Source organism: Doryrhamphus excisus, chromosome 14 (assembly GCF_030265055.1).
Source record: "Doryrhamphus excisus isolate RoL2022-K1 chromosome 14, RoL_Dexc_1.0, whole genome shotgun sequence".
Classification (NCBI taxonomy): Eukaryota; Metazoa; Chordata; class Actinopteri; order Syngnathiformes; family Syngnathidae; genus Doryrhamphus; species Doryrhamphus excisus.
The window spans coordinates 11,567,248-11,592,644 of NC_080479.1; the positions used below are offsets into that span (position 1 = coordinate 11,567,248).

The following is a 25,397-nucleotide window of genomic DNA, read 5'->3' on the forward strand; positions in this document are numbered from 1 at the left end:
AACAGTGCAATTCCAGCACAAACTCAGAAAAGCGTCACTAGGCATCGTCAAAACAAAACTTCAGTGCTTTGTGCAGTGCTGCAAAGCATGTTGGGGAAATCACACTTATTTGACATACCCGACCGCTACCCTAAAAGTTGTCCCAAGAACCAGATTTGGCCGCCGAAAACCTGGTTATTTATTTAACAAACATTTTTTTTTCTTTTTTGTTCCTGTTCCTAAGCCATCTATCGATTGTTACACATTCTCTATTGGTTTCCCTCCCTCCGTTTTAGATAATTACCATGACCATGTTTACTGGCTTAATATGAGTGGTATCACAGGAAGGGATGAATTCCGGGCATCCTGGTTAAAAAGACATGATATCTACTGCAGCACATATTTCAAAATTTTTATGAGGAAGACGGGGATAATGGACAACACAAGGCGGAGGTTTCTGTCTAAATGGCAGATGGTAGAGCCAGAACCCTTGCTAGGGTGCAGGCAACCTATGCCAGGCCTCGGGTATGATTTGGTTTGGTGCACATAAGATATGGTGGTAAGCTGCGTTTGAGTGAGACTCTTTTACCACCAAAGAACAATGTGACGGTTGATTGAGTCTTTCTTACACCGACCCGAGGAGTGACTGATGTGTGGTTGTGTGTTTGTATGCAAGAAGGAAAGCATGTGTACGTGCACTGTCTTCTCCACTCGACTGCACAGCAAAGTTGTTGTGAGAGGGAAGCAGTTGTGTGCAGTCAGCAGACCTTGGGCCCAGCCAATGCCATTCTCAATGAGCTGCCTGTCTATCTCCAAAGCTATGCATACCTCAAGCAGCCACAGATGAAAAGACAGCATAAAGCACAATGCAAGAAGCTACAGAAAATATGAAGATGGCGAGATTGAATTGACTTTGTATTGCAGATGTAAAACCCCTTTCATTCAATGCCAACATGTGTCGAACATGGTTCATTTTCCACTGTTTTACCCTCTTTTTCACACAGAGAACCCCAGGGAGTCTTGCTTCGAGCCTGGTCTGGTGCGCAATGGGACGCGGGTGGGCACAGAACTCAAGCTGGGCTCCACTGTCACCTACCACTGCGACAGCGGCTACACACTAGAGGGAGAACAAACCCTCACATGCATCATGGGGGCAGATGGCAAGCCAAGCTGGAACAAGCCCAAACCCATCTGCACTGGTAAACACTGACATCTGGAGACAGTTGCTAGGAACACAAAACACACCGTTGCCTTTAGATTTATCTCAATAGCGCTTTCTTTGTTTTACTTTTTACTGAAGGGTGTCTTTAATCCCCAGATAAAGATCACTGACATGGCATCACGCATAATTTCATGTTTTCACATCTTCAAATGGCGGAGGTGCCCTCATCCGTCTTTTACCCTGCTAAACCCAAAGGGACACTTGAAAAACATTGCAATTTCACTGTGGCAAACACCAGTGACATCTCCCACCCAGAGCCCAATCAGACAAGAAAAGTAATTTAGGAGTGATGGAACAGAGGAGATGGGATAGAAAAGGGTTGGAGAGAAAAGGAATCAAACATTACAAGCCGGGAATCTTCTTTTTTCCCTTTGCTCGTCATGTGCTCCTGTTGGTCATCTCATTCATCTTGTCTAATTACTCTGGTTGTCTTTCCAGCGCCGTGCGGTGGGCAGTACTCAGGTTTGGAAGGAGTGGTCCTATCCCCTGCTTACCCTGGCAACTACAGCAATGCAAGAACATGCCTATACTCTGTGGCGGTTCCAAAGGATTATGGTAAGCCAAGGAATGTTCACTGTTGTCCCCTTGAAATGGTAAGATGACCCCACAGAGTGGGGGTTGACGACCCATCCATCGCAATTGACCGTTTGATTTTTGTGACTTTGCCAGTCAATCCAGAAAATATAAGGAAAAATATATGCATTATCACATCAGTGTTAATTAATTATGCTAAAAGATCATGATCATGACCAAAAATAAAGTGCACAGAATCCAGCTCCCTCTGTCAGTTACAAGGGGAATCTACTGAATGACTTACCACAAATGTCTGCAGCTGGTGATGATCTACTGTATGTTGCTTTAGGCAATTTTTTTTAGGCTATCATCAGCGCCCCAGGTCTATCTTCTCAGATAGAAGCTCTGTAAATGGTAGCTGCTGAGTCATGAACTTTGAAGCCGAGATCCTGCAACTAATGGAGAACGCCATCCTCCAGCCCTCTTCCCCGCTCTCCTCCAAGTCTCCTACAATAAATGCTCATCATTTTTTCTCTTGTAAAGCAGACGCAGATTAGATCTGAAAGGTTAAACATTGTATGTTCCGGCAGTTGCAGTAAAGATGGTGACTTTAAAGGATGAAGCCGAGACAGCACATAGATATATAATAGACTGACTGTCATTGCAAAAAAAAAAAAAAAAAAACTTTAATCGAATGACAAGCCATCAAGCCCAGACAGTACCCCCCCCCCCCCCCCCCCTGTCACATCTGTGTTTCCATAACTGGTGACATCACCCACCTTGCTTCAGACAGACAAGGTCTTTTATGACTGAAACAGTCTCTCTCACTCCCATACGTCACATACTGTGAATGACTTTAACCACATTTCACAAAGCGCTGACAAACTCCACCTGTTGATGTTTTGTAGTGGTGTTCAGCCAGTTCGCATTCTTCCAGACAGCTCTAAACGACGTTGTGGAGGTGTTTGATGGACCCACACAATCCTCCCGTGTTCTTAGTTCCCTGTCCGGAGCACACACAGGTACGTCTGTGCGCACACACACACACACACACACACATACACTGCATGCATGCTTCTTGCTTTTAAAGGGTGACAAATCGAAAATATTTATATGGAATTACGGGAAGGCAAACATGACTTTAGCCTTACTTTAATATCCAGTAACAGCGAGGATAAATTCCCAGATTCATTGACTGTTTGATGTCCTCTGCATTATTTTTGACATGACTGAGGACTGAATAAAATGTTTCAGCTGTGTACCTTTTTACGAGATATGCAGCGACATATTGCTGACAGAGGCGGGCAGCAGGTGGGCTCCATTGAGCTGTAACACATTGCGGAGGCGACAGCATCAACTTACTCGTCGCAGGCATAACAAATCATCAGACAGGGTTGAGATTGCACTGCACATACACCTGTATTAGTTTGATGTGAACACGCGTGTGCATGCGGTTAGACTGATATGCAACGGATATTTCCACAATGCAAAACGTAGACAAATGTATTTGTCATATGGAAAGCAGGCACATAACATGAAGTGACACACTTAAAAATAATGGTGCAGTAATATGGCCTTTTGTTGCGTGTTTTTTGGTTTACGTTTTCCTGTTAGCCATGTTATTAATACATTGCATGAGTCCAACTGTGTATTTGAATGTATTTTATCACAAAATACCCAGTTTGCTGGTGCATTGGAAACAAGAACTGGAAGTCATTTTCGTCACCGGTCTATGATGTCATCAGTGGCTGAGCGTTAGTTGCAAACTAACAAAGTTACGCCACATGCCTCCTCTGCTCTTCTTATTTATCACGGCTGCAAAATGAACCCAAACATGATTGAATTGACTGATAATGATTTAATCATTACTTAATAATAATTTAATCATGTAAATTGATTTACAGACAATTTAGAGGATGTTCGGTTTGGGTCGGACCTTCTGCAACGGATTAATGATGTTAACCAAGATTCCACTGTACTCTGAATGAATATCAAATGCAGAGGACAACACGGAAGTCATTTTGATGGTCTGCTGAATTATAAAGGGAATCGCTTTCACTATAAACCTTCCAATGCACATCAATTGTACATTATTTCCCCTCCGATCTACCTCCAATTTTGCTAATCGCTTGGAATTCTCTAAACACAGCCCAAGGCAGAGATGCCAGCTGGGATTTTGTCAAAGACAAACAGGGATGCACAATATTTACTTGCCACCTGTCACTGTTTCAATGGAAGTGCTATCTTGCATTATCGGCGTCTGAGCTATTTTAAAAGTTACAATCCTCTGTCACTTTCATGTTCTTACTCTACAAATTAGTTTGGTCAAATCTTCACATTTTCAATCTTGTACTTATGATCTGTGCCATTGGCGGATAGAAATGAGTAAATGCTGGCATTTATATAGCCATGTCTATATTTTCAGTGTACATCAATAATAGTAAGACAAAGGACGACAATGTGCAGAACCCACGTTTTAATATTTCAAAGTGTCTTAGCTCCCATCCTTAATGTAACTACCCTCCAAGATGGTGCCAACAGCCGCATCTAGGTCCAGCTTGTGACTTGACAAAAACAAAAAAGGTTTACTTTGGTTTGTGTCCAGTACAGCCTGAAAAAAAACATCCACTTTACGGCTCAATAAACAAGACGCTATATTAACTGGGGACTCCTGGGCGGCAGACTCGTGCAGCTCACTAAGCAAGCACAGCCAAGCAGAGCTGACACTGTCTGGCAAAGGAAGAGAGCCTGCAAAGGTGGTTACCCTGAAGAGCGCATGAGAATGCATCATCATGTGAATGTGTGCTGTGTGCATGCATGCTCAGTGCAACTATGCTGAGCCTAATTAGTTACAGATGGGAGCAAATGGGAGCTGGAAGTGTATACAGCACACATAATTTCTTGATAAGATGACACATTACATTATATTTAGGATTGGTCCTCATGTCTTCCCTGAATGGTTAATTAAATAATTGACGGATGTGATGGTGCCATTTTCACAAACAACTGCAAAAATTGTAAATTCAGCTGTTCTTTTACAAGGATAAAGTCAAAATATTACAAGAAAAAGGTGTTATTTTACGAGAATAACGTTGTAATATTATGAGGAAAACTAAAACCATTTTAGTAGATGAAAGGTTTGGAAGGCTTGGAAAAGTAAAAGAAAGAAAAAATACAAGATAATAAAGTAAAAAATAATGTGTGAATTGTTGAAAAAAAAAACCCCAGCAGAAATAAAGTCAAAATGTTAAGGAAAAAAGTCTCTTACTTTTAGGAGAGTTGGTCTGGCATCCTTTCATTTTTCAGTTTGGAACCCCTGATAGAACATTGAAAAGTCCTTTTCTGGCACTGTCCTCTTCCATGAAACCTGTTTATTCCTTAACAGCTGGAACATTAATCCCCAAATTTGCTTCTCATAACTGCTGAATCAAAACCAGTCCGCATCAGCAACTCCTTTTGCCGATTGGTTTCCCCCCAAAGCCCCGCTGCCTATCTTTCAAACCAGCAGCAGAGTAGCTATGAAAGGGTGACCTGGTTTGCCGCTGGAAGCTGACCAGTGTCTTGATAAGCTACATCCTGACACATGTCTGATCTGCTAAGGTGAACGTGTTCCCTGCACAGCAAATTATGAAACCCGCTGTCACCATGACAGTACCCCGCTTGGGCTTCCTGCAATTAACTACTCCGCATGCCCTATGGGGGTTCGGGCGGTGGCACCACAGTCGTCATGATTTTGACACTTCTGTAAAAGTGTCACTGGAGTGGCAACCTTATGATGCAACATCTGCAGGGACAGATATTTTAAAGACATAAGCAAAAAAAAAAAAAAAAGGTTCTGCAGACACACTACGATGTTTCCTCAGGAGGTTAAACATGTCTGCATCCTCACTACAGTGTGACAGCAAGCAGACAGGGCGTAATGAGATCTTCCGCTGAGACACTCTCTGCAAGTCAAGGACGGAACAGAAATCGGCATACAGATGCCCAAATGTATCCCACCGGGCATCGTGGGGATGTTCTCATGCATTAAAGCATGATTGTACGTTAGTTACTGAAGTGATTTTCATCAACAATAATGAAATGATATTTTTATAGATTTTAAATGTTCTAAAAAGGCTTTAAAAATGTTTCCACAGTATAGATTTAAAGACAAAGCACATCCCTGCACCAGCTTAGATTTTAGACAAATGGCCCAGCAATTGAATCACGATTCAGTTGCCTCTCGAATCCCTCCTGAATTTGTGCAATGTGCTTTAAATAAAGTCTGGCGCTTTGCACGGCATTGGAGATAAACCTGAGCGTGAACTACATTTTGTATTTCACACTCAGCCAAGTGAAACCAGGAGAGAGATGAGAGCGCTGCACCCGTGCAGATACAGTATGAACACACGGCACTTACATTACAACATTGCAAATTGTTTCTCTCTCACTCCGACACAGGCGAATCATTGCCGTTAGCGACAACCAACCAAATCCTGATACGCTTCACCTCGAAAGGTCAATCCAGCTCGAGGGGATTCCACCTGGTCTACCAAGGTGAGTGAGTGTGTATCATACAGACGGCTCCATACACACATTTTCTGTTTATACAATATCTTATTACAAGGGAGCCAACAGTAACTTGCTGCAAATATTAGTGGAAAATGACACTGCGCTGTTTTTCAACATTAGCATCTATCTATTATGCAAGCACAAAATCCTGTAGGGACTGCTCCAAAACAATGTTGCTGTAACACCCTTTAGCATACTTAAACTAACGCATATTATCTCTACTGCTCAACTGGTGGTAATGGCAAATTTTGAGTGATACTGCGATACTGTATGTTTTCTTGGAAATAACACAAAGCAACACTCTTGTACACAGCTGTGCCACGGACCAGTGCCACCCAATGCAGCTCAGTCCCAGAGCCCCGGAATGGACGCCGAATGGGCAACAGTTTTGCTGTTGGCGCCGTGATTCGCTTTGAGTGCAGCCCAGGTTATGTGCTCGAGGGATCGAGTGCCATTGAATGTCTGACAGTACCCAATGCACTGGCACAGTGGAACAGCTCCATCCCCAGCTGCATAGGTAGGATACTCCTGCAAGAAGCACATGCATACACATGTTTTCATATTTCTTTCTTCATTCCGTCCGTGCGAGCCTCCATGTTAACCTGCCACAGATGTGCGCTGCCAGGTATCGCCTGTGGAAAAACACCAATATTCAGCCATGCAGCAACGCAGGTGGCAGGTCACAAGTACACCTCACACATTGAGATGTCCACATGTACCGGGAAGCAACATCGCAGCATCTCTCTCTCTCTCTCACACACTGGCAGCTGTAACAGATGCTCTGGCCATATGCGAACTGCGCAGAACAATCTGGGAAAAACAGTGTTGTAATACTAGTGAAATAAAGTGATGATTAGTTCAGTAACTCATAACATGACATATTTTAACATTACATAAATACAAATATAAAAGGACATGTGCATGTGTGATGTACTTCTCATTAATATGCTGCTCTTTCCCCAGTTCCGTGTGGAGCTAATCTCACCCATCGTACTGGGACCATTTTATCACCTGGGTTTCCAGAACCTTACCTCAACAGCCTCAACTGTGTCTGGAAGATTACCGTTCCAGAGGGATCGGGAATCCAGGTTTGTGTTACGTCTGTGTCTGGCGATGAGGTTCATCAATCACAATCGTATTGCTCAAAAGGACTTTAACCTGCAGTCTATTTTCTGTCAAAAGTACACCACAAACACATACCATATTTTCCTTTGAAGCCTCTAAGGCGTGGCGGACATTAAATGTACATCCTGTACGTATTACGTCGTGTTTTGTGATTGGTTTATTGCTGCCAGTGTACATATGATGTCCCTGTGTCAGGGGGAAATGGTCTGTTAATCAAGCGGAGTGCTTACCAAAGTAGCACAACAACATTTTTTTTTTACAGATATTGGAACTCAGTGCACACATAAGGCACACCGCCTTAAAGCGGACAATAAGGCAAAGCATTGTACAACAGTATAGGCCAGAGTACAGTATACATTCCAATATATTGGAAAATGTAGACACCACCAGCCGTGTGACCCCGGCAGTCTGTGTCACTGATGCACAGAGTCGATCTGGACCTGAGCTGTGTGCCCGCCAGGCCTCTCGCCTGCTGGCCCCGACATAAGATAAAAACAGCATGCTGCTTTTGTTCAGTAGAGATGCGGCAGGCTGCAGCTATTAACTTCAAGTAAGGAACTTTTTCATCAAATGAAATAATCATCACCCTGTTCAAACGCTTGCACCTTTCCAAAAAGACCACGGGTGTGAAAAGTGTGGCCCAGGGTGCCATTTTTTTTTGCATGCATTTTTGTATTTGTTCTTTCTAATGAGATGTATTATTAGATATTATACTAATTTGCGTTGCCACCTATAACACCAAGCTGATATAATATACTGACCTACATTTTTGAGAATTTTGGGAGAAATTATGCACACAAAACATGCCCAAAAATGTAGGGTTACCTGATGATTTGATGATGATGATGATTTAATGTCCATTTAAGTTAAGAACAGTTTGTGATTACTATCAGCATATGGCGGCCTGACAAATGACCAAATGGAAGGATGTAATTAGCTGACCAAGCACTAATTAACAGAGCACCTGCAGTGTAAGAAAGTATTCCAATTACTTATTTATGGAAAGGAGAGGATAGTTCATAAGCTCTGCACCTGTGCTAAATGTGTATTTGCATTTCTCGTCGCATAGTCCTCTTTGCAGGAGTTCGTCGCTTAGTCCCCCCGGGGTCCCGCCTGATGGAAAGTTTCTTGGCGTCCATTTTAGCTGCTGTGCCTAATGACCTCTGTGCTGTCCCTTAGCTATTAGTTCTCTCCACCACAGCTGGCTATCTTTATGGGTCAGAAATATGACACAAAGCCCTTAACGTGCTGTACTACACACAACCAGTGTAGGCTTCATGGAGGGGAATAGACAAAGAAGAGGAAGATGCGTTTTTGGACACCGCTGTATGCACACGCACACATTTTCCTCACTGACATTGTGTTCGGTAAAGGTGAAGTGCCAATTTTAGGGGGTTTGCCATTCCGAGTCCACGCTGGGTAATGTAATCCTCTCATGTCTTGTATTCCAGGGTCATTGTCCTACTTCACGTATTCTTTCTCACTATTGTTCCTTTTTTTATCAGCTAGAAGAGACACACAAAGACTACTTTGCAGTTGTACACAGTGGCTGACGCAAGAGTCTTGCACTTCTCCAAGCGTCTGTATTGTCTTTTAGTATACTTGCAGGGTTGAAGTTTCTCAAACAAAAGCATCTTAAACAGTACAGATTATTTTAGTCTTTTTTTTTTTATTTTTTTTTACCTGATTTGCATTTTCTAAAATTATGAACTGCAGTGCCTGGGAGGCACCGAGGCACAATATTCACCTTTGCTGCAGTCTGCACTGCTGCATTGTAGTTACATTTGTGGGGAAGTGCACATTATAAAATTGGGGTGTCACAAACGAGAGCACTCACAGAAGTGATTTGCCTTAGCGGCACATTTTCTGTGGCCTCCTAATGAAAGATCAATGTGTGATCTCCTCTATCTTTTCAGGATGCGCCACAGCCAGAACCTCCCCTTTAATTGGCCTGTATCCAATCTATAACCATCAGGACTAGGTTTAGCTATGGTTGTGAGTTAGATCCAAATGAGACGCTGGGGTGCTGAGAGAATAAATGAAAGAACATTTTTAAACTATGCAAAGAAAAATCATATTGTCTCACATTTTAGATTACATTGTTTAAACCCTTCAGGCCATTGGGTAAATTGTGGACCAGGATTTATTCAGAAAGCTTAAATACCTTGAAATGACAGAATTAGTCCTAAAATATTGAGGACTCTAATAATGATCCCTGAGGAATACCATTAGGGTGCATTTGAAACTCTCAGCAGTTTTATCTAGGTTGGGGGTTCTCAAATAGTCCGTATGAATAGAAAAATAATAAAAACGAAATAAATAAATAAACAGACCCGCATTTTCCAATGTTCATTATGTCCCGGCCTGCTTTTAATTTTATTTAGCCATTTAGTCAAGGGCAGGAGGAAGGAGATGTTGAAAATATCAACAGACTTCCATTAGATATGGTTACAGGAAACATGTTCTTTCCTAACGTAGCTTAGCAATGACCAGTCCCAGTCATTACTCCAAAAGCATATGTTGTGCTCTGCTCTCTTCGGGTGGTTATCATCAGCCCCCCCCAATCTACTAAGTGCCATCATCTGTATGCACTCTTTCTCTCAGATTCAGGTCATCAGCTTTGTCACAGAACAAAATTGGGATTCGTTGGAGGTGTTTGACGGAGGAGACAACACTGACACCATGCTTGGCAGCTTCTCAGGTATCGTAATGATGTCTCACTCTCCACTTGTCCTATATACATTATTGTTGTAATCTAGGTCTCAACAACAAGATCTGTGTTGTTCTATGTTATTCTCCTCACAAAAATCTTTTGTCTGCTCTGCTAATTTGTATTTATGCTATCTTTGTTAATCTCCCTTTTAACGCAAGAGGGAACCAAACCAAATGCATATGCTCTGAAGGAAGCCTTATAGCTATTTGTCAGTAGCTCACACAGTTAGTCATGGTCAGCCTTTGCCAGAGATAGCATCACTAAACGCTACTATTAATCTTCTCCCCCAAGGCACCACGGTTCCAGCTCTCCTCAACAGTACTTCCAACCAACTCTACCTACACTTTTTCTCTGATATTAGCGTGTCCGCTGCTGGGTTCAGGCTGGAATACAAAAGTAAGTTCAAATAATAATAATGATTTATGGAACTCCCCAACACCTTAAAGACAATTATTAAATCCTTTGTGCATTTTTTATGAGGGCTGGCTATGTTTCGCTAGCGGCTAGAGGGTGATAAGTTGCCATTAAAAGGTTTTATTTAAGTTCTGCTGAGAAATATGTCATGTTTAATGGTGCATGGGTTTTTTTCCTCAAACAATATTTTTTATCCCTTCAGCGGTGTCTCTTACCAACTGTGCTGAACCTGTCATTCCTATGAATGGCGTGAAGGTTGGGGAGCGTCTTCAGATGAATAATGTGGTGTCCTTTCAGTGTGAACCTGGCTACACGCTACAGGTAAAATCATAAAGAGAGAGCTTTCTTAAAGGAGACTTTCTATGTTTCTATGAGTACATCGTCTCATGGAACTCTGTTAGGGTTATGGAATTTCAGAGCGGAAAACATTTTGGGTAATGCGTAGCGGGGCGGTAACTGACAGAGCAGCTGGAAGAAACCCACTGTGGTCGTCTAGTCCAACTAGTTATTTTTCGGGTTATTTGCTTAGCTTTCTGACTATCATGCTCATATGGGCAAGTGCAGTGTCGGAAATATTGTGTATAATATTGTATAATCACTCTCATAAATGGCATGTAAGTTCGACATGGCAGACATATTGGGTCCGCAGCCTCATACCTGCACAGTGTGAAGTAAAAGCTGAGAGGGGGCACTCCCAAAGACATTAGAACAGAACACTACACTGCACACAAAGGTCACCACAAGCTGCAGGCCACAACAGTACAAGCCACAGGTCATCGGCATTGAAAGGCGTACTTTCATGGACATTGGCCGATACTGATCAGTTGCTGATTGATCGGAGAAGCTTGTATGGACGTATAGTTTTAATTATCCGATAAAAGATCTCAACACAAGTCAAGATAGGTGGTGGTTCTGCTATTGTCTGCAGCTGCATGAGTGCTGCCGGCAATGGGAAACTTTGGGAAACGTGAATTTCAGCTGTGACACTCCCTTCCCTTACTTAGTATCATCATGGAAACATTCCAGTAACAGTTCCATGTCCAAGAGGATTAAGGCAATGGTGCTCACACAAAATAGTGACACAAGGGATACAGTTCGGACACTTTCACTGTGAAGTATACTCACTCATATCGGTAGTTATTTAGACAATAATGCGTGTGAGTTTCATTTCTATAGTATTGATTGACCCTTGAGGAGATACAATAAAAGTATAATATCTTTGAACCTCTTACTTACCGTATTTGGATAGGATAAACATGCAGCTGTCTTGAATTGTTCCTTCATTTTAATCCAGCAACAATTTCCCTTCTCTATTGATCTTTGTCACTTAAGATAGATTTAGTCGTTTAGTCGCCACATGAAGTCATGTGGAGACAACGGGCAGCTGCTTGAAACAATTAGAGCACCAGATGCGAGTGAGTCCAAATCGCATCACGGCTTATTTGTTGTGTCTTCCGCTTTGCACATGTTGGCACACCATCCATCTCGAAGGGAAACTCACACATCACCTGCATGCCCGGAACTGTCCGACGATGGAACTACCCGCCGCCTCTCTGCATTGGTAAGATTTTTTTGCCTCCATATTTTCCCCCGTCCTTCTGGTCTTGTTCTCACCATGTGCCAACTTTTCCTTGGGGATTTTTTTGTCTCATTGCTCCCCAGATGATTATTCAAAGCACGACAAGGCCAAGACCGTACTTTATACTTTTGATCTTGACACTATGACATCATCAGCTTTTAGTTGCAGCTTCAAATTTGATGGGGGCAAGTTCCCTCCTTCTGGGTTGTGCAGTTCAATATACTCTTTTTACCCCAGAAGTGAAGCCAACACGCTGAATTAGTGCACTTCTTTGTTGTTTAATCAAATGCATCCAGTGAGAGCACTTTGACAAACATGTTCCAGCTCAGCCCATGATTGGTTGAAGTGTCTGAGATTCATTATGTCCACCGCCATCAGCATCTTCTATACGAGTAGAAGATAAGAAGCTTGCCATTATTTATCTGTGAGAGAAGAATAACGCTATATCACCTGCCTTTCCTCTCTGTGTTGACTGCGTTTGTCTTAAGTCGGCTGGTTTTCTCATCTATTTCTTTCACGCATTTCTTATTTCTCTCCCACCCCCCCTTCCACAACCTCTCACTGCTTTCTGCTTAAGTCAGCTGATGCTTTTAACATCCAGTTTAGTGTCCTTTCATCTCGTTTTTTTTCAATTCAGGAGTTCTCACTCTTTTCATCTTTCCTGATACCATCATCACTTTTATTTTGAACTATTTTGAGTCCTCGTCCTGGATTTCAGTCAAGGAAATTGTATCCACCGGTGGTTTAAGATGAAAGTAGAAGTCTGACAAATAGGAAGACATACACGATGTGCCACTTTGACATCTTGATTAAAAAAAAATGTGTTCTTTAATGTCATCCTATTGACAAAGTAAAGACTAACTGGTGTATGTATCTGTGTTATTACACCTTTTAGATTCAGTCAAATAACATGGGCCTTTTTGACACTCACATAGCACAATCAGAGTTGCACAAAAGTTACATTTCACATTCTAGAGGGGTGCAGCAACTGCTATATAGACTGTTTACGTTATCCCTGGCCTGTTCCTCAATATTGTTTGCCCGTGTTCATACATCTACTTTGGACTACTTTCTCTCAGCCCAGTGTGGAGGAATCCGGGAGGAGATGGAAGGAATGATACTCAGCCCGGGTTTTCCTGGCAACTATCCAAGTAATAGCGACTGCACATGGAGGATCTACCTGCCAGTTGGTTATGGTAAGAATCAGTGGAATCGTTTATTAATAATGGCACGAGACACAAAGCATTGGACAAATTGAGGAGTGTGTACTATTCATCCAAGAGTTCACCAGAGCTCTTGCAGAGAAGACTACTTTACAGCTTCATTCATGAGTACACTTTCTAAATTAAGGAAAACACAATACGATGGGGGCCCTTTAACAGACCATTACTGTAATATGCACATCCATTGTCCTAATTGCCCCAAGACAATGATGATGAGCAGAAGCTGTAATTGGTTCTTTTTTAAAAATGTGTCTGACTGCAAATAGCACAGGTCCAGTCATGCACTTCCCTCTGTGTGCAGGAGATTTTGTCAATAATTGAGTAGTTAATAATATTGTTGATGCTGAGTAAGCGTTGCAGCATTCTTTCTGCACCTATACTGTGATTTTTGCACACTTGCAAAATATATTTACATGCTAAGGATTGGTCACTGGAACTCTTCAACAATGAGAAAAGGAGTGGTAAGATGTTTTCTCTTTTTGGCAGGAGCCCACATACAATTTCTCAATTTCTCCACCGAAGCTAATCACGATTTCCTCGAAATACGCAACGGGCCACTGGACACGAGTGCCGTCATTGGCCGATTCAGTGGACAGGATGTCCCTTCCTCGCTTCTCACCACCTCGCATGAGACTACAGTCTATTTCCATAGCGACCATTCACAGAACAAACCAGGGTTTAGGTTTGAGTATCAAGGTAAGACACCCAACGTTTTACTTTTGCGATTTAATTTAGAACTGTCTCATTTAATATGCGGTTGATATTATAATTGGCATAATCATCAGAATTACATTGCTAATTGTGGAACTGACTTGGCTCTGAATATTCAGAGTTAATTTCTGCTGCAAAGCTTGATATAACTCATAATTACTTTTAGTGCAGTTGAGCTTTTTGTCTGGAAAGACGTGGCAATGAATAATAACTCGTAAAGACATAATGATGCATGATATCTTGCCTCTCATCTTCATTTAACAACTTTAACATGATATGTGCATTATAGCTCTTTAAAAAAGTGTCAGTCACTTAGGAAGTTGTTTTGCAAATTCCTCTGGATGAAAGCAATACATTGTCCTTGCTACAGGCACCAAGTCTATATATTTTTCTGTCATTCCACAAACATATTGGCAAAATCGAAAAATAGCAGCACATATTTACATAATTATATGTGCATATTAGCATATAAATCAAAGATTGTATTTGCAAATACCCCCCTTTGAAGAATTTGCATGAGTTATCTCCTACAATAGGGAATCTGTGATCCATAGAAATCAATTTCTTCACTCGTATTTACATACAACCTGGCTCAAAGCGTGCTCCACTTTTGTATCCAAAGGGGGTGTTGTTCACTCTGGCTACTTGTGATGACTCAAGTCAAAGATACAGTGCTTTCCTAAGGTGTCCACCATCGTGCTGCTATTTTCTGCAGAAAAAAACAACAAAAAACATGAGTTACAAAATACAAACATTAACCATTTTGTTCAATGTGATTGGATGCGTTTCCCTCAGCTTATGAACTACAAGAGTGCCCTGATCCAGAGCCTTTCCACTATGGGGTGGTAGTAGGTGCTGGCTACAACGTAGGCCAGTCCATATCCTTTGAGTGTCTGCCTGGATACAAGCTTGTGGGACATTCCATCCTGACATGTGAACATGGAACAACACGCAATTGGGATCGTCCTTTCCCTCGCTGTGAAGGTAGGTCACATATGCTGTTGTTTTTTTCACTATGTACATAATGATGCAATGCATTGCAATTAGAGAGAATCATTAAGTACTGCTTTCATGGTGCAAGTCACCCGCTCTGAAATGACGAATTCAATAATGCTAAGAGGTCCTTGTCATTGACCCATATTTCCACATGACTTTTGCCTCTGATTGTCTTAGGATTGCTAGAAAAATATAACAATGGGGATTTCAAGTCCACACACTCTGACTGTAGGCATTGAGCAAGCCGCAAGCTAGTGACAACAGATTCTATGAAGTGTCGAGCATTTAATCAGTCTGATCAGAAGCTCATCTGACAGGTGAGACGTTGGCTGATGGCTCTCTCCTGTTACACATCAGGTAGCTGTATGATATGAACACACACACACGGACGCACTACCCACCGTGCCTGTGAGAAACGCATGAAAAAGCAATCTCGGCTTTGGGAATGATTGTATACACATAGGCGTCCGAGGGTGGGTCGTTAATCTGAACTGTTTGCGCCGTCTAAACGACTGTGATTACAATCCTTCTTCACGGTTCTCCTGCAGCATCTCAGTGAATATGAGCTTTTCACGCCTGCAGGAATGTTAGGTTTTGTAACTGTAAATTGAGAAATATTTAAATCCATGGGGATTGAGTGACACATACTACAAGGGAAACTGCATTCCACCTCTAAATTTAATAAAGAAAGTGGTCAGTATGACTTTGTTAAATGTGTGGACTTTAAACGACATTAAAAGTACGCTAGAATACACTTAATTTTGTGAGTATGTAGAACACGAATCTGCTGTTGGGTGAGTTTGACCTCTCTTTACCATGGTAAATCTGCATTGAAGCTCTAGCTTCACTACATGGAAGCTCGCAGACCTTGATTTTTTTTTTTTAATTCATTGGTTTATTAAACCTTCAGTGCATGGTTTATTAAATCATATTACCGTTGTGGAAGGAGTACCTTGCTAGTTCATCCAGCTATGATGGCAGCGGACATCATATTAAATGACTGCCACACCCCAACAGGCTTCCCCTGTTTCAAAGACCAGCAGCTGCCACTGCTTGATGGGTGTAGGTTCCATTGACTCTCTCCCTTTGTAGTTGCTGCTCTAGTATAGCTTCAGATCTTTAGTGAGAGACATCAACTCCCATCTACTAAACACAGAACACATATAGTCAAACAATCTGGCACACTGATGCATACTGCATGATCTCCCTCTTGCTTGGTTCTTCCTTCAGTGCCTTGCGGTGGAAACATCACATCGGACAACGGAACCATCTTCTCTCCACGTTACCCAGAAGAATACCTGAACTCGGCTGACTGCTCCTGGTTGATCACTGTGGCTCCTGGCTTTGGCATCAAGCTCAACTTTACCTTGCTTCATGTTCATGGGCCCCATGATTTTATTACGGTCTGGTAAGGAATTGACTTGTTTGGATATATACTATCATCACCTTTTAATGCATGACTGACACGACCATATATGCAACTAAAGACTTGTGAGTTCTTGTTGAGCCACTCTCCCCAACGCAGGCTTCGAAAATCAGCAAACATGGCACAATTACCTTATGAAAGTCTAAATGCATTGTGGTGTCCTCTATTCTTTGCAGACATAGTAAATGATGAGTGTTTTATTGTGCACATTTTACATCAGCTGATTTCATGTCAGAAAGCTGTGGTAAAGAGCGAAAAAGATGCTATTTTTCTACAGCAGATAAATGTCCCCTACTGGCTTGATCTTTCCCAGCAAAGTCCCTGAGCGCCAAAATGTGGACTATCATGTTCCCCCAGTTTCAACTTAGCACCTCTGTGTATCTAGCCACTGAACTACTGAGCCAAGGAAATGGTCCCAGTAATGGCAGCTTGGCCGGAGTGCAGTCAGGCAGCGGTCCCCAGCCAGCCATTTCCAGAGCCGCTTGTAATCTCCCATGCCCACTCTGACAGCCAAAGACAGATGGTTTTTAAGATGAATGGTTGTGGTATAATTCGGGGAGCTGACTTAATCGGCCATGCCCATGCCAGGGGACATCTCAGACTAGGCTTCTAACGACATTCCCATCGGATGCTAGTTATTAGAAACAGTCCGGTCCAGATCAGCCAATCCATGCTTAGATGCAATGTTGCTTCATTTTAGAATATATCAGTCTTGATGTCAATGCGTTGTTCTAATCAGGGATGGTCCACAAGAAACAGCAAGGAAGCTTGGTGTGTTCACCGATGGTGAGCCCAACGAACCTCCCAGCAGCACATCCAATCAGGTGTTGATCCGTTTCCGAAGTAACACAGAGAAAGGTGGATTGTTTCGCATTGACTATCAAGGTAGGTCCATCTTTGGCTGTCCTAATGCCCGGTTTTTATTCCTGACTTTTTTTTTCTTGTCAATAAAGCTTACAGGCTTCAGTTCTGTCTGCCTCCGACCATCATTCCAAATGCAGAGATCCTGATGGCAAGCAAAGAGTTTAAAATAGGTATGGCTGGATATTTATTACATGCACACATACAAGGTCATATTCATTGAAAGTTGGGAAATATTGACACAACTATGCAAGAGTCTATTATTCCCCATCCAAAAGCCAGTGACGCTGACACCGTGTTCCATCCCAAAAAGCTTAATGATCACCCTTTTCTAAACGCTGAACGTTTTATTTTCTGTGAACCATATGCTGTTTGTGCCCTGACTAAAGATGCTTTACTGATTGGACGTTTTGTCCTGTGATTATGTTGTTAATCTGTCAGGGTAGCCATTATCCCCGAACTTTCTCTCTGTCTAGGTGACATAGTACGCTATAGGTGCTTCCCTGGCTACCATCTCAGCGGCAATGACATTCTCACGTGTCGCTTGGGGACCTATTTGGAGTTCGAGGGGCCTCCACCCTCATGTGATGGTGAGTGAATCAGATATCAAATGATTTGCACCTTGCCTTAAATATGCTGACATATTGTCTTTAGGTAAATTGCTCCACAACATACTGTTGTGTGCACAATTTTGAATTAAAAAAAAAAAAAGTTTCTTTATTTTTCTCCTATACTACTGGTGTATTTGTGCACTCCTACCAGCTGGGCCACATTTCTGACTCCCATGGGTGCTGCACCAGCCTGCGGCCATATAGTACAACAGCTCCATATCAGTTTGCTGGAGCTTTTCATCTCCATGGATGCTGCTTGCTTCCCATGAGAACTACGAACGGCTGCTATGTTGCTCTCTTTGTGTTGAGAATCATCCTCCCTATGGACCTAATGGGTGCACCGTTACCGACATGCTCGGTTATCATGCTGAATGTTGTGCTCCTCCGGGCGAGAGAAAGCGAGTGCACAGAGGGGTCCCACTGTTTCACTCTTAAAAATATTATGAAAGCATATTTTTCCAGATATTATTGTGCTTCTGTACACATTCATTGCACACCTTGTTATTTTGTGTCTCACATGGTGGGTTAGCGTATCGAGTGCAGTGCTAAATAGGGAAAATATGTAAATAGTTTAATGAAAATCTCTGTCATGAGTGACTGACAGTAGAAAAGGAAACAATATGTTCAGCTCAAGACAGATGGAAAAGGGGATTTCTTTTTGTTTTGACAATACTGACATGGGCACACAGCGGGTGACATCCTGGTCTAGACTAGAGGACTAGAGCTGAAATAATGATTAGCATTTATACCAAAAATTGCATTAACAGTTCATGGCTGAAAAAGTGTCCGACAACAGTGTCGGTGATGCTTCGATAGAAACACAGGCCACAAAGCGATGGAGGAATACATGCTGAGAGAAGGTGCAGATTTAAGATCCAATCCTTGCTTGGCACTTCTTAGGTCACTTCAGAGGCGCTTTGGTGCTTTGCCCATAGAGGTAAGGAAAAAATGTCTATAAGGATGCTTTTGTGCTATGAAATACTACAAACCATCTGAGGTTGCCACACTAGCTTGACACTTTCTAGGTCACTTCATAGGGAGGCAAGGAAAAACACCCTCAAAGGAATAAACCCCAAACAGCACCAGGACTCGGTGTCAGATGTTTCTCTGTCTCCACTGTGCTTTGAGACAGAAAGTTGCAGGACAGAGGTGAAAAAGAACAGAGCGAGGGGTCTGTATGGACTAGCTCTTCCTAATTGAATCTGCTTTTCTGGAGAGTTTTGTTTTGAGCAAAAGTATGTTTGACCAGAGGTGAAACAGGAAGGAGAGGCTTTACTGAGCCGAAGGACGACGATTGAGAACAGGAGAAGAGTTTAGTGCTGAGGCGAGCAAGGGGAGGACAAGGAGAGACTGAGGTTGGAATGCACGGCTCATTGAAATGCACAGGACATTCTGGCTGCAGCTGCACCTATCAAATCACCGCTTCTGGCTCTCATATAGAGCACAACCCTTCTTGCGCATCTAACTGCCCCTGCACATAAACACACATGTATGTTGCACTATAAATGTGCAAACACACTCACGGCGCTCTGCCATTCATCTGGCTTAGAAAATAGTGGATGGTGTCACTGCGGTGGTCTCCTAGAGAGCGGTGCCAGAGCCTCCAGCCTGTTCTGCAGTGCTGTTTGCCCCTCGGCGCCAGTATCCTCTCTCATCCTCTGCATTGCCTCTGACTGCACTCCTCCCCTCTTCACTGACTCACCAGCATCACACTCTTCTTATGTAACACCCCCACCTGTCAGCCTTCTATAGGAGGTGGTTTCAATCACAACATTTGTTTATGTGTCTTATCAACACACACTGCCTTGCTATATTGCTACAATCACACACATCCTTTCCTTTGTATCACATCCAGAGACTTGTTGCCAGACATGAGTGGATTTTCCATCGCTCACATTTGCCGCCATTCAAGCAGACACTTTGCGCAATGTTCAATCTGCCCCGTGTTTGATCGTGTAGGGCCGTTTTGGACTAGGGACATCCAAACATCTCATACGCACAAAGACGTGGCATCAGCACAATGTGTTCCGTGTGTGAATGCATTAATGGAACACAAATGGGCTCTGGTGATCCAAACAAACTCCCCCCTAGACAGCTTGGCTGCCTAAAACCTGTCCTTCACATTTGTTTCCCAGCTATAGTTCTTCCTGCACCCCCTGTGTTTGCCTTTCTATCTGGCTGCTTTTTATCTTGCATACTTTTTTTCCTCACCATGCCCCCTTACTTTAAGTCCCAGAGAAAGGATTACAGCTGCCCCTTATTCACATCGTCATTGTCATCCCTGACTTTTCAGAGTTGTTACGTCCTGATCCACGCTAATACTTATGTAGTGGTCCGTCCCCTTCAATCAGCTCCTTATCACCCCTCAGCTTATGCTAATTAAATTCCCGCAAAGGCAAGTAGAACACTGCAACGGTATAAGGCTTGATGTATCCCGGATTTATGCGAGCTCCATGCCGCCATTGTCTGGCCTATAAACAATCCGCATTGTTTGCTTACTTGAAGCAATCCTTGAATTTGAGCAATAATGATGCTAAAAATGGTAACACTTTTATATATTTTGTTACAATGACAGCCATTCCATGTTTACACTTCGACATGTCCGAAGAGAAGAAGGAAGAAGCAGAGTTTATTAACTCAGACCACCTAACTTATACCACCTGAAAGCATAGATGAATGAATATTACACACACCATATGCTCATGTGAGAAGGCCTGTCTCGAACGTCCCTGTTTACTCCCTCGCTTGCCTCATTAAAAGGCAGATTTCATTTTGAGGCCTATCAGCACTGATCGCACCTCGCGTGTGGAAGCCTCTTTCTTCGCCTGTCAGATTTGTCCCCTCGTGCCCGTTTGTTTACAGCCAAACACAACCACGCTTCATCTCAAAGTGGGTCAGTTTAATAAGTAGCGGGCTATAGATAAGAGCCCCCCAGCCTGTTTTTTTCTTTTTCCGTCATGACAGGCACAAGGCAGTTTTGAAAGGTCACTGACAGCACTCATCTCCCCTTCAAAGAATTGATCATTTAATGAACTCCACTCTTATATTTTATGTGCTACTCCCAGGATTAAATCACTTCAGCTGTCAGTGATGCGTTTAAGCCTTTTTCAACGCGTGTGGGTATCGATGCCCTCTTAGAATTTGTTATTTTGGATCAGCAAAGATTACTACGACGTCCCTGTGGTGTTTCACATATGCACATAATCTTATTGCATCTATCTCACAAATATAATAGGAAATAGACAAAATATGCGCTGTGATTTTGCCCCCTTCTGTACCTGTCTAGGTCAATGCAATGTTTTCTACCCTATTTGTCTCCAATGGGGATTTGCACCCTGGTGGCTGAAAGAATAAAATACTAAATAATAATCCATGTCTCTATGCATGGAAAATGAAACGAGAGTGTCAGACTCAATGTTTATTTGCATTTACTTGTTCAACAGCAAACACATATTCAATAGCAGAACATGCTGTTCTAAAAACCTCTGGCATGTATTTTCTACAGGGAGTAAATACCATATTGACCTGAATATTAGAAAAGCATCTGACGACTGGTAGAAATCACATTCATATTGCCTCATTTTATGTTTGCTTACTTTGCTCCTGATTGTGTGTGTGTGTGACAGACAGAAAAGCTACGACTCACTTGGGGAAAACTCGCGCCACCTGTTGGTTTGCATGTGTAACTGTTGCAGCTGGATGGCAAGCGTCAGGGTTTTAGCTTGATGGCTAGCACTCTCCACTCACAATCTATGGACCCTGGTTTGAACCTGTAGAACGTGGGGCTGGATAGACCAGGCGGGTTCTTATCAACATGCTATCAGTGTGTTTGGTTTAAATGCATGTGATTGCATGTCTTCGATGAGTTGGAAGAAGCTGATATGCTAAATCCCAATCAACACGCCTTTCCCCCCACAGAGCTTTTGAGATGTGCAGACATGCACAGGGGATGTGCAGAAAATTCCTATAGTTTGTACACATGGATTTCCATCATGTTTTATACATATCACTGGTTGCTGATATCAAACATACAGATATTAACCATTTGCATAATTTATGGTAATCCCCATGTCATTCTCTTGCTCGAGATGCTCACCCTTGGATTTGAGACTATTGAGCATAAATTGAATTGCAGGAAACCATGTTAAACGTATTCAACAATACACTGGAAGGGCATTTGCAATTCAGCGAGCGACACACCTGACATTGTGAGATTTCCTCAGGCAATAAATCCCACTTAGTTTGCACGCCAAGCATGATGACAGCAAACACTCATAATCATTTGTAAACGCAGTTTAACCGGGGCACTTCGCCATTTTTCTGCCCCCACTGACTTTATAACCTTTTTCTATATTAGAATGCAAACAGAAGGGAAAACAGGCCACACACATGGGCTGAAGCAGGTCCACAGGCACCAAGAGGGCTCATTGCCCCCAAATTAATGACCTCGCCCTTGCACATGCAGCAAATGTGACTTCCAGGCAAGTGTGAATTGACATCTGTCACACGCGGACAGTGGCCAAAGAGAAAAGATTTATGCTCAAGGCCCTTCATTAGTAATGGAACATATTCGAGGACTGATTTAGCATAGTCAAGTCTGGAGTGGCACATGCTTACAATAATATGGGTCTTCCCAACTGAATGTTGCGCTGCAGGGTCAGGTCAAGAATCTACAATTAATAAACCTCATGTGTTCATGCCAAAAACTATCACTGTGTCGCTGCTGACAATTTTATTTTTGTTGTACCCTTCTTATTTGACTCGGCAGTGACGTGTCCCATGAATGAGATACTGACGGCGTCCACAGGTGTCATCATGAGCCAGTCACCGGGCACCGGCTTCCCTCACTTTGAGTCATGCTCCTGGGTGGTGAAAGTGGAAGCGGGATACAATGTCACTTTCACCATTGAGCACTTCCAGACGAGCCGTCAATTTGATGAGCTTGAGATCTTTGATGGTGAGTTTACATTTTTAGTCTGTGTTTACCAAATAGCAATTAGCAACACGCTCAAAGGATAAAATGAACTGGAGAGCCACACACCGTCTTGCCTTTGCGGTGACAGAACATTTACATCTGCTTTGTGCATTTGCGCGTAATTACAGGCGCAGTCAGCAACGCTGGCAGGCTTCTTAGAGTAAATGGTGGTCGTATATGCTAGAGTTGCTGATTAGTGCATTTTATTTATTTATTTCTCTTTTACTGCGAGAAAGGAAGCAGGCATTCACTAACCTTGGGGCTGCCTAACCAATTATGGACCTCATTTAAGAAAAGAGTATATTTAGATTCGATTCAAAGTGAAACTACAAGCAGACTCTCTCCAAAATATACATAACCGGGCTAAATTAGCACTTTTCAAGATTGAAGCTGTTCAAATTGCGGAAACATTCACAAAAATGTAGTAAAATAGTACCTAAAGTACTGTCGTAGTGATGAAAAAATGGGACAGCACCGGGAGGCTAATTGGGGACCTTTGACAATGGCATTAAAAAAAAAAAAAGCCATCAAACTGAACCTAAAATATCTCCCAAAAGTAAGCATGCCCTTCACATTTCAACAATGGTTTTGTATTACTTTATATGTTCTCAATACTATAGAAACGAGACCTAACCTTTGCTGTCCATATGAATCTATTCACGAGCTGCCATCCACGAGCTGCACGAGTGCTGTCATCACTGGGGAGCTATGGTTATATTGGGGGAAACATGAATTCCAACATGTGCTGTGACATTTCTAGATTATTCTTCTTTAAGAAGATATACGTACTTCTTCGACTCAACATTTGTTTCTTTATTCAGGCCCATCAAGACAGAGTCCTCTCCTGATTACTCTCAGTGGTAACTACTCCAGCCCACTCAGCATCACCAGTTCCAGTAACAAAGTCTACCTGCACTGGTCCTTCGACCACACGACCAGTCACAAAGGCTTCCGTATACGCTACTCAGGTAACAAATACCTTTTTTTATTTTTTTTAATAACGCAAGGTTGTGTCCCTGTGTTCCTTTTGGCAAAGGATAAAAATCATATATGGATTTGTCACTCTGCTGTTTATGTGATTGTATCTGGAGTATATTATTCCTCCATCACTTTGTTATCCAACTGCATCACAGCAGCTGGAAATATGCCCCATCTCCATGACAACCTATCAGGCTGAGATGCAATATGCAGCCTGGGAGTCAGTGTTTCTCAAACTCTTCTTCAGTATTGTTTTGCTGAGCGCCACCTGTACAACCGGCTATGAATTATGACTTTGTAAATATTTAAAAGGCTCCCCTAGCTCTTTATCAACACAACTCAGCCAAATTAACTAATTATTTCCCCCCTGGATGTCCTGCCATTCATCTGGCCTTTTCTTTCCTTGCTGCGTATTTTACATTATCCTCAGCAATGATTGATTATGCCGTAGGAGGCTACATGGCAGATGGATAGATTGATTGCAGAGAACCTGCAATATGCAATGGTCAACACGGTAGTACCTCATGGTGATGGGGGAACAGATGGCACAAGCAAATTTGCTGTGTGTTCTTTGTCAATCAATTTTCTCCATCCAATCATGGCCTCCATTCCTTCCGTCCCACCTTTCATTGCGTGGCACAATGCACCTGCCACTATCTTCTCTGCTATCTCCTTTGGCTTGAAATATCTACCTTTTGTGGCTCTCGGCTCCTTATTGCCTATTCCTGTCCGCTTCACCTGCCTACGTCGATCTGCATCCTTTGAGCAGCAAGGTTGATTGCAATGAGACAAGACGTCTTCTAAGAGGCAAACGAGAAGGAAGGTACGAGGAGGACAGAAAGGGAGGCAAATGAGTTTGACACTGATTGAAGTGAAGAGTTGAAATAAGCTCCCGAGACGTCATTCAGGGTGACTGACAGGAGAAGGCCTCACCATGTAAAATCACTGAATTTGAACATAGAATGTGCCTAGAATTCGTATAGGAAGCAGATCTGAATGGTACATGTACTGTAGCTTGCAAGAGTATACCTTGAACATTTCCCACAACCATTTAAAACCATATTAAAATGTTGCTGAAATATGAGGTGTGGTAATACTGATTAACTATAATGGATAGAGCTTTTTTTGTACTTCCACTAGATAAGATATTATGCCCAGAGTCTCTTGTTCTTTGGACTTGTTGCTAGCACCATTTGGAATGATGTACAATTATTGCAGCCTTCAATTTTGCCAACAAACAAAAACAGATACTGCACTCCAATGATTATGTATCCATCATGTTTATGATCTTCCTCAGCACGCACTGACAAACTCCAAATCAATTCTCTACTGTGTATCCTTCCCGATTTCCTATATACTGTATATCCTGCTTTACCTCGACAGCCATAGTGGGGACAAATGCAAAGGAAATCCAGGGCTCTTTAGCATTAAGCCTTCACCCCCTCAGCAACATCTTGCATTGTTGCTGGGATTATATGCTTATCCGTATCAGTACACACGTTTGTATTGTGCTCTTTTTC

The 25,397-nt window shown here is 42.5% G+C and overlaps 1 protein-coding gene across 2 annotated transcripts in view; it reads left to right on the forward strand.

Annotated features, from left to right (window-relative positions):
- csmd2 (CUB and Sushi multiple domains 2) overlaps nt 1–25,397 on the forward strand; it is a 148,775-nt gene that overhangs the window by 99,567 nt on the left and 23,811 nt on the right. For both annotated transcript variants that reach the window (XM_058046312.1, XM_058046313.1), the window contains 19 exons: nt 984–1,178; nt 1,640–1,756; nt 2,623–2,736; nt 6,155–6,250; nt 6,579–6,782; nt 7,229–7,353; nt 9,995–10,091; nt 10,395–10,499; nt 10,720–10,838; nt 12,009–12,078; nt 13,176–13,292; nt 13,806–14,015; nt 14,826–15,014; nt 16,257–16,434; nt 17,192–17,337; nt 17,406–17,486; nt 17,790–17,903; nt 22,693–22,881; nt 23,721–23,867. In XM_058046312.1, the coding sequence (XP_057902295.1) occupies nt 984–1,178; nt 1,640–1,756; nt 2,623–2,736; nt 6,155–6,250; nt 6,579–6,782; nt 7,229–7,353; nt 9,995–10,091; nt 10,395–10,499; nt 10,720–10,838; nt 12,009–12,078; nt 13,176–13,292; nt 13,806–14,015; nt 14,826–15,014; nt 16,257–16,434; nt 17,192–17,337; nt 17,406–17,486; nt 17,790–17,903; nt 22,693–22,881; nt 23,721–23,867 (2,613 nt within the window). The remainder of the gene's footprint in view (nt 1–983; nt 1,179–1,639; nt 1,757–2,622; nt 2,737–6,154; nt 6,251–6,578; nt 6,783–7,228; nt 7,354–9,994; nt 10,092–10,394; nt 10,500–10,719; nt 10,839–12,008; nt 12,079–13,175; nt 13,293–13,805; nt 14,016–14,825; nt 15,015–16,256; nt 16,435–17,191; nt 17,338–17,405; nt 17,487–17,789; nt 17,904–22,692; nt 22,882–23,720; nt 23,868–25,397) is intronic.